Here is a 12,844-nt window from a genome sequence, read left to right as displayed (position 1 = left end):
TCCAGCCAGGACAGAAGGTGTGGGTGTTGGACCCAGTGGGGCCAGCAGCTCTCCAGGACAAATGGACTGGACCCTACCCTATCATTGAAAAGAAGGGAGAAGTCACCTACTTGGTTGACTTTGGTACCCCTAGGAGCCCCCACAGGGTGCTCCATGTGAACAGATTGAAAGCATTTGTTGACAGGGAGGACATGAGTCTCCTCATGGCCACAGATGGGGAACAGGAGGAAGAGAGTGACCCTCTCCCAGACCTGCTTTCCCAGAACCCTGATGATGGTTCAGTTGATGGAGTAGCCTTGGCAGGCAGCCTCACTGAGCAGCAACAGGTGGACTGCAGACAGGTGTTGCAGGCCCACAGACAATTGTTTTCACTCACACCCAGTCAGACTAACTGGTGCACCCATGAGGTGGACACTGGTGACAATCTGCCTGTGAAGAATAAGATCTACAGGCAACCTGACCATGTCAGGGATTGTATAAAGGCTGAGGTGCAAAAGATGTTGGAGCTTGGAGTGATTGAGCCATCAGAGAGCCCATGGGCTAGCCCAGTGGTCCTTGTGCCAAAACCTCATACCAAAGATGGGAAGAGAGAAATGAGGTTTTGTGTGGACTACAGAGGTCTCAATGCTGTCACTAGGACAGATGCTCATCCCATTCCAAGAGCAGATGAGCTCATTGATAAATTGGCTTCTGCCAAGTTTCTGAGCACATTTGATTTGACAGCTGGCTACTGGCAAATCAGACTAGCTGAGGAGTCAAAAGCCAAAACAGCATTTTCGACCCCTAGTGGACATTATCAGTTTGTGGTAATGCCCTTTGGCTTGAAGAATGCACCTGCCACTTTCCAAAGGTTGGTGAACCAAGTCCTTGCTGGGTTGGATGACTTTTGTGCAGCATATCTAGATGATATTGCTGTCTTTAGCTCCACCTGGGAGGATCACCTGATCCACCTGAAGAAGGTTCTGGAGGCCCTGCAAAAGGCAGGCCTGACTATCAAGGCTACTAAGTGCCAGATAGGGCAGAGCAAGGTTGTGTACTTGGGCCACCTAGTAGGTGGGGGTCAAGTTCAACCACTGGAGAGCAAGATCCAGACCATACAGGACTGGGCTCCTCCAACTACCCAGACACAAGTCAGAGCCTTCTTGGGCCTGACTGGGTATTACAGAAAATTTGTAAAGAACTATGGGTCCATTGTGACACCATTGAATGACTTGACATCCAAGAAGATGCCCAAAAAGGTTCAGTGGACAGTTAGCTGTCAAAAGGCATTTGATGACCTGAAGAAGGCCATGTGCTCTGCACCTATCCTGAAGAGTCCTGACTACTCCAAACAGTTCATTGTACAGACAGATGCTTCTGAGTTGGGGGTGGGAGCTGTGCTTTCACAACTTAATCAAGATGGTCAAGACCAGCCCATTGCTTTTATTAGCAGAAGGCTGACCCCCAGGGAGAAACGTTGGTCAGCTATTGAGAGGGAGGCCTTTGCTGTGGTTTGGGCCCTGAAGAAGTTGAGGCCATACTTGTTTGGTACTCACTTCCTAATTCAGACAGACCATAAGCCCCTCTTGTGGCTAAATCAGATGAAGGGTGAAAATCCCAAACTGCTCAGGTGGTCCATTTCCCTACAGGGGATGGACTTTACAGTGGAGCACCGCCCAGGGACTGACCATGGTAATGCAGATGGTCTCTCCAGGTACTTCCACTTAGAACATGAAGACTTATCTGGTCAAGGTTAAGTTTAATGTCCCTGCGTTTGGGGGGGGGTTATGTAGGAGAGTAGGGTCTGCTATCCTATGGTCACCCCAATTTTTGCTTTTTGCTTCACTGGTTTTCGACTTACTGAGGCTGTGGGCCTGCTAATCAGACCCCCAGCCTGCTGTTCTCTCTCTAAATTTATAATACATGTGCTATAGGTACATACCACAATTGGAAATGGACTCCTTGTCAGCCCCTGTACCATGCACTATAGGTGCTCAGGGCATAGGTGCCACCAAGGCCTACCAGGGGCTGAAGCATAGCTTTTGCCACCCCTGGCTGGTTCTTAAATTGACACAACTGGCTGATCACTCAGCTGGGGCAAGTGGGTGTAATCACCCCTTGCTTAGATATAGTATACCTATATCTAAACCTATATCTGGACACATATATAGCCTGTGAGTCACTCCTATGGAAGGCCTCATCAATCCTGGAGGCAGAGTGCGTGGTTTTATGTGAGATGGAGCTCTGGCATGAGCTGAGCCTGTCTGCAGCTGTCGGGAACAACTCCCTAAGCTGATCCGGGATAATGCCATACCATATACTCGTAAGCGCCTTATAATCCTCGCGGTTATATAGCAACTTTGGTTTGGCTTTATCAAAACATGTCGTGTAAGGTGTCATACGAATTGGAATACTACCCCCTCGCCAGTTCTGGCGACGGGGGTAGCATTCCACCCTTCTAGAGGGAGAAGACATGTTACTTTACTGAAACGCGGTTGATTTAAAATGAGCCTCAGATCCACAAAATGGATGCCCCTGCCACAGACACGGGTCTGGCCTCCTGCTGCTGACCGAAACCCGGCAGAGGAGGCCTGGACAAAGAGTTTCCTGTCACAGGGCGGTGTCAAACCACCCCAGACAGGAGATAGTGGATTGGAGTAGGGAGGTTTCAAAGAAACCAGACACTGCCTGGGGAGCACAAGGCTGCCCCTTGCAGGATCCGGCCAAACCGGTTCTGGGGCCTCCCAGCCCCTGTCCCAGCGCGGCCAGGATCAAAGGAGAGGGGTGTAACCACCCCCTTCCTGGGTCCCACCCATAGGAGGGGACCTAGCAGGATGTCCAACCCCCTAGATTCGAATAAGAGGGGGAGCAGTCCCAACGGACTTCAGATCATCCTGAAGAAACATAAGAAACGAAATCTGGACCCTTCGACTTTCTACACGACGTGAGAAGACTGAAGAATCTCCCTTGTGGTCAAGGAGTGACCACCCTGTGCAAACAGGCACCATCCAGCCCTCGACCCTTGCTTTGTTGCAGTTCCCGCCGGAACTCGAGCGACAGAGATCGACGAGATCAAGCTTGCCTGCCTTCTACCTGCCCGATCCACAGTCCCTGCAGAGCTGAGACCCGTGGAGGCGACCGGAAGCGTGGGGCACGCCATCTTGAAAAGGCCACGAGACGCTGACGTGCAGCCCACGAGTGACCCTCGAAGCTGTACACCGGGGTTTGAGAAGCCCCAGCCCCGAGCTCCACTTGCACCAAAGCTCACCCCTCCACACTCGACGAGTGCTGCGTGGGGCCCTTCTGCTTGTGTGCGCTCGACGCGTTGGCCCGGTCACTTGCCAGCTGGCTTGTGGCCCCTGTGCCGACGAAACTTGAAATACGACTTGCTTTTCTGGTTGCTCCAGATCTGCACCAGCTCCTGTGAAAAGGAGCACCCACTCTGACCCTCCTGGTTCGAGTGATAAGCAATCTCCCGGTTCTGCGTGGATTGCTTTTGCCAAGTGCTGTTTGCTGCAATCTTGAAGCCGACGGTGCTGACGGCGAGAGCCTACGTGGGACAGATCGTGACCTGCTCCTGGACGTCGCAGATGCCCCAGAGCCCACGTGACAGCGGAGAGAAGCCTATCGACAACCGCCTGATTGCGCCCGACATTGCCTGGTTCCGTCCTGGTTCCACCCTGGTCACTGCTAAGTGACCCAGACTCTGTCCCCTCTGCTTTCAGGTACTTTTCTACTTCGATCCACCCTTGGATCGCACCGGACACTTCTGCTTCACAGCGCCTGCAGCTGCAACAGCTTCAAGCACCAAGAACCTGCGTGACAGAACCCGACGCCACTTCGACCCTGTGCACCCACGGCCTGTGGGTGAGGTAACTTTGCAACGCCGGTGTCCTTACACTGGTACACACCTCTAGGGTCTGTGTCTAAAGTTTTGTGTTCCTAGGTTCAGCGGAAGTATCATTTAATTCACTTTATCCAAACTTTACGCACCATTGACTTTACATTGGTGCGCGCCGCACTTTCCGTGCTGCACCCGTCTCCTGTGGGCTACTCCCGACTTCATCATTGCTAGTCCCGACTGCTCCCAGCGAATCTCTAGGCCCTAGGCCTAACCATTGTTCGATAAGTGTTCCTTATACCACTTTTTTAATATATGGTCTGAGTGGCCACCCGCCCTCATCCATAACTGTGCAACTTTATATGTTTTACTGTGCTTTTGATTTAACGCTTGTGCCCCTTTCCTCATAAAGAGTACTGGGGAGTAATTTAGAAATAAATACATATATTTTTATAATATATACTTGTGTGGTGTCCTTTCATTTGATTACAGGATTGTATGTGGTAAAACAGCTCGCTTAACACGACCTCTTAAGTTAAGCCTTTAAGGCTGCTTAGTCCATGCTACCACTAGGATAGCTTGTCTACAAGGTTGACTTACAACCTGACATCTTTGGGGTTTGTTTGGACTGATACCCAGTGGTTCCAGAATTGGAAACACTACATATCAGGCCAACTTCTCACACTTGGGCATGGTCAGAAGAATGCTGAGTGTTCACAAACACTGGAGCATGGTCAGAAGAATGCTGAGCATTCACAGACACTGGAGCATGGTCAGAAGAATGTTGAATGTTCACAGACACTGGAGCATGGACAGAAGAAAGCTGAGCGTTCACAGACACTGGAGCATGGACAGAATAATGCTGAGCATTCACAGACACTGGAGCATGGTCAGAAGAATATTGAGTGTTCACAAACACTGGAGCATGGTCAGAAGAATGCTGAGCGTTCACAAACACTGGAGCATGGTCAGAATAATGCTGAGCATTCACAGACACTGGAGCATGGACAGAAGAATGCTGCGTGTTCACAGACACTGGAGCATGGTCAGAAGAATGCTGAGCGTTCACAAACACTGGAGCATGGACAGCAGAATGCTGAGCATTCAAAGACACTGGAGCATGGACAGAAGAATGCTGCGTGTTCACAGACATTGGAACATGGTCAGAAGAATGCTGAGCGTTCACAAACACTGGAGCATGGTTAGAAGAATGCTGAGCATTCAAAGACACTGGAGCATGGACAGAAGAATGCTGCGTGCTCACAGACATTGGAGCATGGTCAGAAGAATGCTGAGCGTTCACAAACACTGGAGCATGGACAGCAGAATGTTGCGTGTTCACAGACACTGGAGCATGGTCAGAAGAATGCTGAGCGTTCACAAACACTGGAGCATGGACAGCAGAATGCTGAGTGTTCACAGAAATTGGAGCATGGTCAGGAGAATGTTGAAGGTTCACAGACACTGGAGCATGGACAGAAGAATGCTGAGCGTTAACAAACCCTGGAGCATGGTAAGAAAAATGCTGAGCATTCACAGACACTGGAGCATGGTCAAAAGCATGCAGAGTGTTCACAGATACTGGGGCGTGGACCGAAAAATGCTGCGCAAGCATAGACATGGGCAAGGAGAAAGGCAAACTAAGCATTTGCAGAGAAAGAGGCATGAACATAGAAACACTGAGAATACTTAGACAGCAGGGCATGGATAAAGAAATTCAGAGCACACATAGAGGCAGATAAATACTAGGAAATCATATTCTTGCATCTAGGCAATTCACACAACCTTGAGCATGTGCCTGAAAGAAGCTAAACCTGTTGGCTTTGACAGTGCTTGTTAACAGCATGAAACAAATCAGTAACAATAATCACACGAAATCTGAAAATATAAGACTGTGAATTGAACATCACTAATATCTGTGAAAGGGGTAGTATTGTTCAGTGTCTCAATCACGCCTGTTCTCTCACTCACACTAGCTCCTCTGCAATCTTTTACTAAGTTAGATAGCCAATCCCTGTTTCCCTCACTGTTTTGCAGGAATCCCCCATCTACATATATCATACGAGATCTTTTTCCTCCTCATCACTATCTTTCTACTCTCTCATCAGCACGGACTACCTTGCATCATGTTTCCTACAACACACACACTCCGCTCAGTTGGAAACACTGCATTTTATTTATTTTATTTTGGTGATCTCCACGTTTCAACAGCTGTACATACCTGCTCCACACTGTTTCACATAAAGTTGTAACTACAAATCAAACATAAGGGACCACTGTTCTGTGTGTTGTTCTGAGAGGCCAGTGATGGGATGGGCATGTCGTCTGAGCACCTTCAGACATGTGAGAAAGTCACAGAGTCCCAATCCCAGAGCTCTCAATCGTACCCAGTCATGAGCACCTACCCACAACTCACCCAGACGCAGAGGCAACTCAGGTCCCAGGATGCAGCATACAAGGGTCTTATGTGGCAAAGAAAAAACTACACAAACGCATCTGGGAAGAGGGGAATGCTCTTAATGAATGCCGAATGAAATAAAACGTGTGAAATGCAAATAGGAACTGCGTCACTGACACGGATCACCGTGAGGGTTTCTACAGCGGTTGAGACAACGACCTGTTTTGCTTGTAAAGTTAGCGACACGAACACCGCACCCAAGAAAGACCCATTTCAAAGTCAGTTGTTGATTACAGCAGCAGGCCATGACCTGGCTGGACCCACCCCACCTAAAGCCCTTCAGACAAGATCTCGGACATCAACACGGTGCATGTTTATTATGGACACTTGGTCACAGAAGCAAACAGAACAGACAGGGAAAGTACAGAGAGGGCACCGAGGAAGCCTAGACAAACACACAGGATGGTCGCACGATGAACAGGTACAGACAGAAAATATATTGAGAGACGGTGTGTAGTGTACAGACGCACAGTAAAGCGAAAAGAGGCACGCGGACTGAGCATGCTCGGACACAGCGGCGCGTGCATAGACTCATCAAAGAGGCGCAGAAACCGGAGCATCTTTACAGAGACGCTGAACGGGCAGATCCAAAGGCGCCAAATGAGCTGACGCGTGGGCGCGCGCACTCAGCACCCACGTGGACGCCGGCACGCGACAGTGGTAATAGCCCGAAGAAGCACAGGTGTGGAAGCACAAGCATGCACGCACAGGTAAACAGAGCAGGCAGAACCACACCGACGCACACCTGTGCGGACATCCAGAGCATCCACTAAGACAAGGAGCCGGAGGACAGGGTACTTCCATGTTTAAACAGAAACGGTACTCTTAAATGCACGAAATACAAGTGCAACTGTGATAGAGTTTAGTTCTTTGACTCAAAATGTAAGACTTCGGTGACAGGCAGCAGGGCTCATGCGTGTGGCAATATGAGGAAGAGTAGGTGGGAGGGTGAGGCGGTCCAACCACAAGGGAAAGGGCTAGAGAGAGAAGAGGTGAAAGAGCAAACCCCATACATCGTCTGTCCCCTCTAAGGGATGGTACCTTCCGATACACCCACCCCGGGTGAAAAGTGCCAGGTATAAGCGCCAATGAGAAGCAGGAAGGAACTTCTATCGAAAGTTTTGGTGAAAGTGTTCAGTATCAGGGAGGTGCGGATTGTGTCTTCGCGGAATGTTACACACTTAAGACCATGTGCTGCAAAACCTTCATATCTGCAATAACTCCCCCGGGCGGTGGGTTCCCTTTCGTTTTCAACACAGTTTACCGTTTTATTATAAATATATATTTTGTTGCATATTAAAAATATTTATATATACAGTTTTACAGTGTTTCAAAAGCAATATAACATCAGATAATCTAATGAGACTGTATCAGCTCCTTCAATAACATTGAAAACAAGTGCAAATACTTAAAGCTGTGTCAACACTGTCTGGCAGGGTTTACTTCAAGGCATCACAGGTAAATACCATCAGTGCCGAACCTTTACATGCCCAGGACAGAGCCCGTGCTCCTGTGCACCCGAACCCGCAAGCAACGGCAAACTGCATAGTGCACATATTCTTATAGCGCTTCCTATACTCATTGCGTGCTCTGAAGCGCTCGTTTCAACAATTTAACACATGCCATAAAAAGTCGCTATTCTTTACAGGTATGTTTATCCGTTGAATAGCAGGTGAATGGAGACGCAGCGCTTGGGGTGGTGGTGAGTGAAGTGGGGTGATGGGAGTAGGGGGTGTTGCTGGGGGGGGGGGGGGGGGGGGGGCGGGGGGTGCTTCCAGCAATCCCAGACAAATCTCGCCCTCGTTTCACTCCAGCTGGTTGTTGCAGCCGGGGTGGCACCTGTGCCTGCCTGAGGGTACATTTTAGAAGTCTCTCTCAATTCCTTGCCCTTGGGTGCGTGCCTGAGGGCCGCTGAACGCCGTGAGGCGCTGCCATGGGGGCCTGTCCTGCCCCGGAGGTGTGCAGGGCAGAGGCAGGCCCGTATACCTAGAGGGCGCAGGGAGACCCTCAAAATCTGCGGGGCAAAGGTCAGTGTACGGAACCCCCTGCATCACCAGTGTACTGCTATGGAGAGACACCCTCTCCCCCCCAAGTACAGAGGTCAGTACATGAGTAATTTTACTGTACAGGGGCAGCCGGCTCTGCATGGATCAATGCCAGAAGACCCGATAGTGAAGGGCCGCTAAGGGGCGGCGATGACACGATGCTGGGTACCTAGCTGGCATCAGTGTAGAGAACACCTTGGAGTAGAGAGGGTACGGCCACTCTCCCCTCCCCCACTTCCAGGCACTACGCGACGAATCGTCACCTGCAGCGTGCTCTGCATGTGTCAGTGCCCGGAGACTCCCTCCGTAGCCCTGGGGTCAGGGGAGAGCCCCCCAGCAGCGCAGGTGTTCAGTACCAGGGGAGATGTGCACAGCACTTACAACCCCCTAAAGTGCCCGAGTGCAGGGGCCAATCCACGGGGAGGGCCCGGCCCTTCACTGCCCCTGGACTCGGACCACTGCAGGGGGGGGGTGGGGGGGGGGCACATATCTGGGGGCCAGTACACGGGGAAAGCACCACAGGATATATATATATACAGGTCCCAGGAGACGCACCAGGGCAGTGTTTGAGCATCACCCTGCAGCCCTGAAGTCACTTTCTGGGGACCCCTCACCCAGCAGAGCTGGGTCAGTTCTAAGAACTCCCCTGCGGAGGATCAAAGGTCAGTCAGTCTCCACCGCACCGGGGGGGAGGTCAGGCCGCTTGCTTACCATTGGATCTCCGCACGATGTTCTCCAGGAAGGTGTTCTGGGGGGCCACCAGCCCTCTCCGGCCCCCGGCCATCGACATGTTCCCGCCGCCGCCGCGGGAGGTTCAGGGATGCTCGGGGGTGGGGGGCAGAACCTCGAGCCCCGGGTCCCGCTCCGCACAGCCGCACCTCATGGTCCTCCGAGCCCCGGCAGTAGCTGGCAGCCAGCGGAGGCGGCAGCTCTGCCGGGCAGCATCCTCCGCGTCCCTCGTCCCACCGCTGCCCACGCTCAGCGACTCCCTGCGCGGCCGCGCGGCGCCCTCTGGCGGCCGAGGCCTGGCAGTGCCGGCAGCACCTGCACACTCTGGGGCTGGACAGGGACTCTCACAGCCGGACCCGGGGCGCCCGTCTCAAGTCCAGAGCAAGAGCGCCACCTAGTGGAGCTCCGCTCAGCCCGCACTTGACTTTAGAAGTGATGCAGATTAAAGTGCCGCTGAGGATTCACCTCAGTTTGACAGGTGCCCCGGCAGGCAGGTGCTTTATTTACTCCTAGGCAGGGGCGGCCCTTGCTCATGCAGCGCCCTGGGCGAAAAGAAACCTGATGCCCTCGCTGCTGCTGGTAAATAAAATGAGGTAATAGGGGCCGATTTTGTGTTCTCAGGTTAGACATACTGAAGCCTTAAATCAAAGCACTGCCTGTCCTCCCAACAGAAACATCTGGGCACTCCCCCCAACCATCCCGACTTACAATCAACTTCACGCTGGTGTGAAGTTGTTTGTGGGGCCGATAGGGTTGTTGGTCCATGGTGGAAGGGAGCTGGGGAACCAGGTTCAAGTCACGGCGTCGGCTCAACATCTTGTGATTCTGAGCAAATCACTTAATCTCCCGGTGAATACCAAAAAATGAAAGTGTCCTTGTGTAATGTAACTGGTGCTCATGTAAAGCGCTCCAATACCTTAGGGTCGAGTCCGCGCTATATAAAACTACCGAGAAAAAAAAGCATGTGTGTTAAAGGGGCGTGAAACAGCACTCACAGCAAGCAAAAAAAAAACTGTTTCATCTGAATAATTGGAGCCAAGTGAGAGGGGCGAGCCTGTCTGCAGGACCTTGACACAGACAGCCCTGTGCGCCCTGTTGAAGATTGGAACCCCCGGCCTGCGCCCAAGGCGCCCATGCCAAAAGCCAGCCCTGCCCAGTGCACCTTATACGACAGAGTTTAAAACGGTGGCATTTTCAGATTCAAGAGAATGGTCACCTAAGAGTGCCTAATAAAACATATATAAATATGTCGACATGCAAATTGTGCTTGGGGATGGCACGTTCAGTGTGTGTGCCCCTTACTCGGTCTGTTATTCACGTGCACACACCCAATGTGCCTCCCCACTTCTTGCCCCATTTCTGCTTTGCACTTATGTCAGCCCAAGTCTTTTTTAAACTTATTGCAGCTTAAATTCAAACTATTTGGGTATGGACTTTGTTGCATGCCTCTACTGTCCTGGTTATCAGAACATGTTTTCTAAATGTTATGCAACACATTTTTATAGAACCTCTAACCATTAGTAAGGAAAAATATAACTTTTTAGGTCTGGCATTAGCCGAGACCTTTTGTTTTTTATAGAAAAAAAATCCATAAAAATCATATTTATACATACATAGAGAGGCTTTCAGCCAGCCTTCGTCATCCAATCGTCTGTTGTAGTGTCAATCACATTTTGCTTCTGTCTACCACAACAAACCGCTCAGGGCATGGGCAAGCCCACTGCAGCCAGTCCCTCCCTTAATTGTGCTTTGCATTTTGCTCTTGCATGAGTGTAAATCTGCCTAGGGAAGAGTCGTTCTATAGCAAAAAAGAGCATGTGTAATCACATTTAGAGTGCAGTAAGAAGGCAGGGCTTAACTGAGTAATTGCAGCATCATTTATGCAAACAAGTGCATTTTTTGTTGCTAGTTTGTTAGCCTTAGGACCGTGCACTCTATAACTGTTAACTAGTGCTAAAGTGCTTGTGTTCACTCCTCTAAACATGGTAAAATTGGCTTACACCCAATTGACACATTACATTTACTTATAAGGTCCTTGTAAAGTGGTACAACATGTAGCCAAGGCCTGTAAATTATATGCTACTAGTGGGCATGCAATTAATTTCAAGAGACAGTGGTCCCTTCCAAGGTAATTAGTTACATTCAAATGTCTCCAATATTACAATAAAGATTGGGTCTGTGCGCGTCTGAAATTGGCAAATATAAAGATTTATTCAAAATACGACAAAACAAAACATAAATTGGTGAGTGGGTGAGACGGGACAGAGTATTGGGAAATCAGCCAATTTCCTTACCACAGGTAGGTGACTTAAAAGTGAGTTTTAGTGTAAAAATATAAATGAGAATTTACAGTTAGAGATAAGCAGAAATCAAAGCTGCCCAATCTGTATACTTCTCTGACAGAATTATACTAGCCAAATCCAAACCCAAAGAAGTCTTTCAAATACTAAAAAAACTCACCAAACTTCCATCATCTAGCCTGCACGAGGCAAAAACAACAGCCCACTGCAATGACTTGGCAGAATTTTTCCATCAAAAAGTCAATAAAATCTACTCATCCTTCCCCTCTACAGCTAGATATACACAGTAGGCCCTTTGTGCTTTTTGGTGCTATTTTCACTAACATCTTTAAAACTGCATGACTCTGGTTCTACTGATTAAATTTTTGTCGTTTTGGTCTTGTTTTATTTATTGAAGATATTTCTATTTTTCTAACTTGGAGGAGGATCCTGTTTGTGTGTTGTTTTCACTTTATTATTGTTTGAAATGTTGCACAAATACTTTACACATTGTCTCCAAGTTAAGCCTGGCTGCTCTGTGTCAAGCTACCAGAGGGCTGAGCACTGGTTAATTTAAGGTCTGGCTTGTGCCTCACTCTGAAAAGGATTGTGGTTGCTACTTGACCAGGGCTCACACCCTAGTCAACCAACAACCCAATTTCTTACAAGGCTGAAGACCCATATTAGGGGTTAACGTGATGACATCCATTGGGGCACCTTGACCCGAAAGATGCCTCTCTCTCTCCAGTGAAATTGTTTGCTTATGGCCTTATTTGTGCTGCGGATATAATAACACCCTCGAGGTAACCACATGCCCTGGTGCTGTGTATATAAAGCCCCTTATGCCGCTTACACAAGTATACACTCTTCATTCTGCATTGCCTGTGGTTAGATTCAACAAAATGGCGATATTGCTTTTAGATACACAAGTGCATGGGCTGCCTTTGTTGAGAATAAGCTCCTTTTGATTCTTTCCAAATAATTTTGCCATTTTCCAAATGTATTTTGGTATATATTGTACAACATGTGTTAAACAGGACCATATGCCCTCTTCATGTCTTTAATCCAGAAAGCATCAATCGATTTCATCACGCTTCCAGCAAACCATAGTGTAACACACCCACTAAGACTTTATTATTAACTGTGCGATTACTTAAAATCTTTACAGTATAAAACACATAAACAACACCCCCCTCACAAGTACCCTTCTCCCAGTAAAAACCCAAATGTTCAGCTTTAAAATAGCACCGTGGCTACGCAGGCTCTATTTACTACTTTGTGTTCATTTAAAACTTCAATTAAAGATTTTTTTTTTTAAAGTTAAAATATTGGGTTAGCACCATTTCGCATCTTTGCACCTCTTAGGATCAGTGTTTATATAAGAGTCCAACAGGGTCGTTCTCTCCGTAATACTAATTGTCATTAAGATAAATTCTTAACGAGCCCTCTGTCTGGCCCCAAGTTTGATTTCTGGTTCCAGTGGCCTTCAAGAAACCCCTGAATTAGGTGACGA

General features: G+C 49.0%; 1 protein-coding gene across 4 annotated transcripts in view; it reads right to left on the bottom strand.

Moving 5' to 3' along the window:
* KCNH1 (potassium voltage-gated channel subfamily H member 1) overlaps nt 1-9,313 on the bottom strand; it is a 1,530,898-nt gene extending 1,521,585 nt beyond the window's left edge. For all 4 annotated transcript variants that reach the window (XM_086927835.1, XM_086927836.1, XM_086927833.1 and 1 more), the window contains exon 1: nt 9,035-9,313. In XM_086927835.1, coding sequence (XP_086783961.1) covers nt 9,035-9,113 — 79 coding nt within the window. In that variant the 5' untranslated portion in view covers nt 9,114-9,313. The remainder of the gene's footprint in view (nt 1-9,034) is intronic.
* Nucleotides 9,314-12,844: the final 3,531 nt, after the last annotated feature.

The sequence above is a fragment of the Lissotriton vulgaris genome, chromosome 6 (assembly GCF_964263255.1).
Source record: "Lissotriton vulgaris chromosome 6, aLisVul1.2, whole genome shotgun sequence".
NCBI classification, from domain to species: Eukaryota; Metazoa; Chordata; class Amphibia; order Caudata; family Salamandridae; genus Lissotriton; species Lissotriton vulgaris.
The sequence above is the reverse complement of the archived record's forward strand: the minus strand, read 5'-3'. Positions and strand labels throughout refer to the sequence as shown.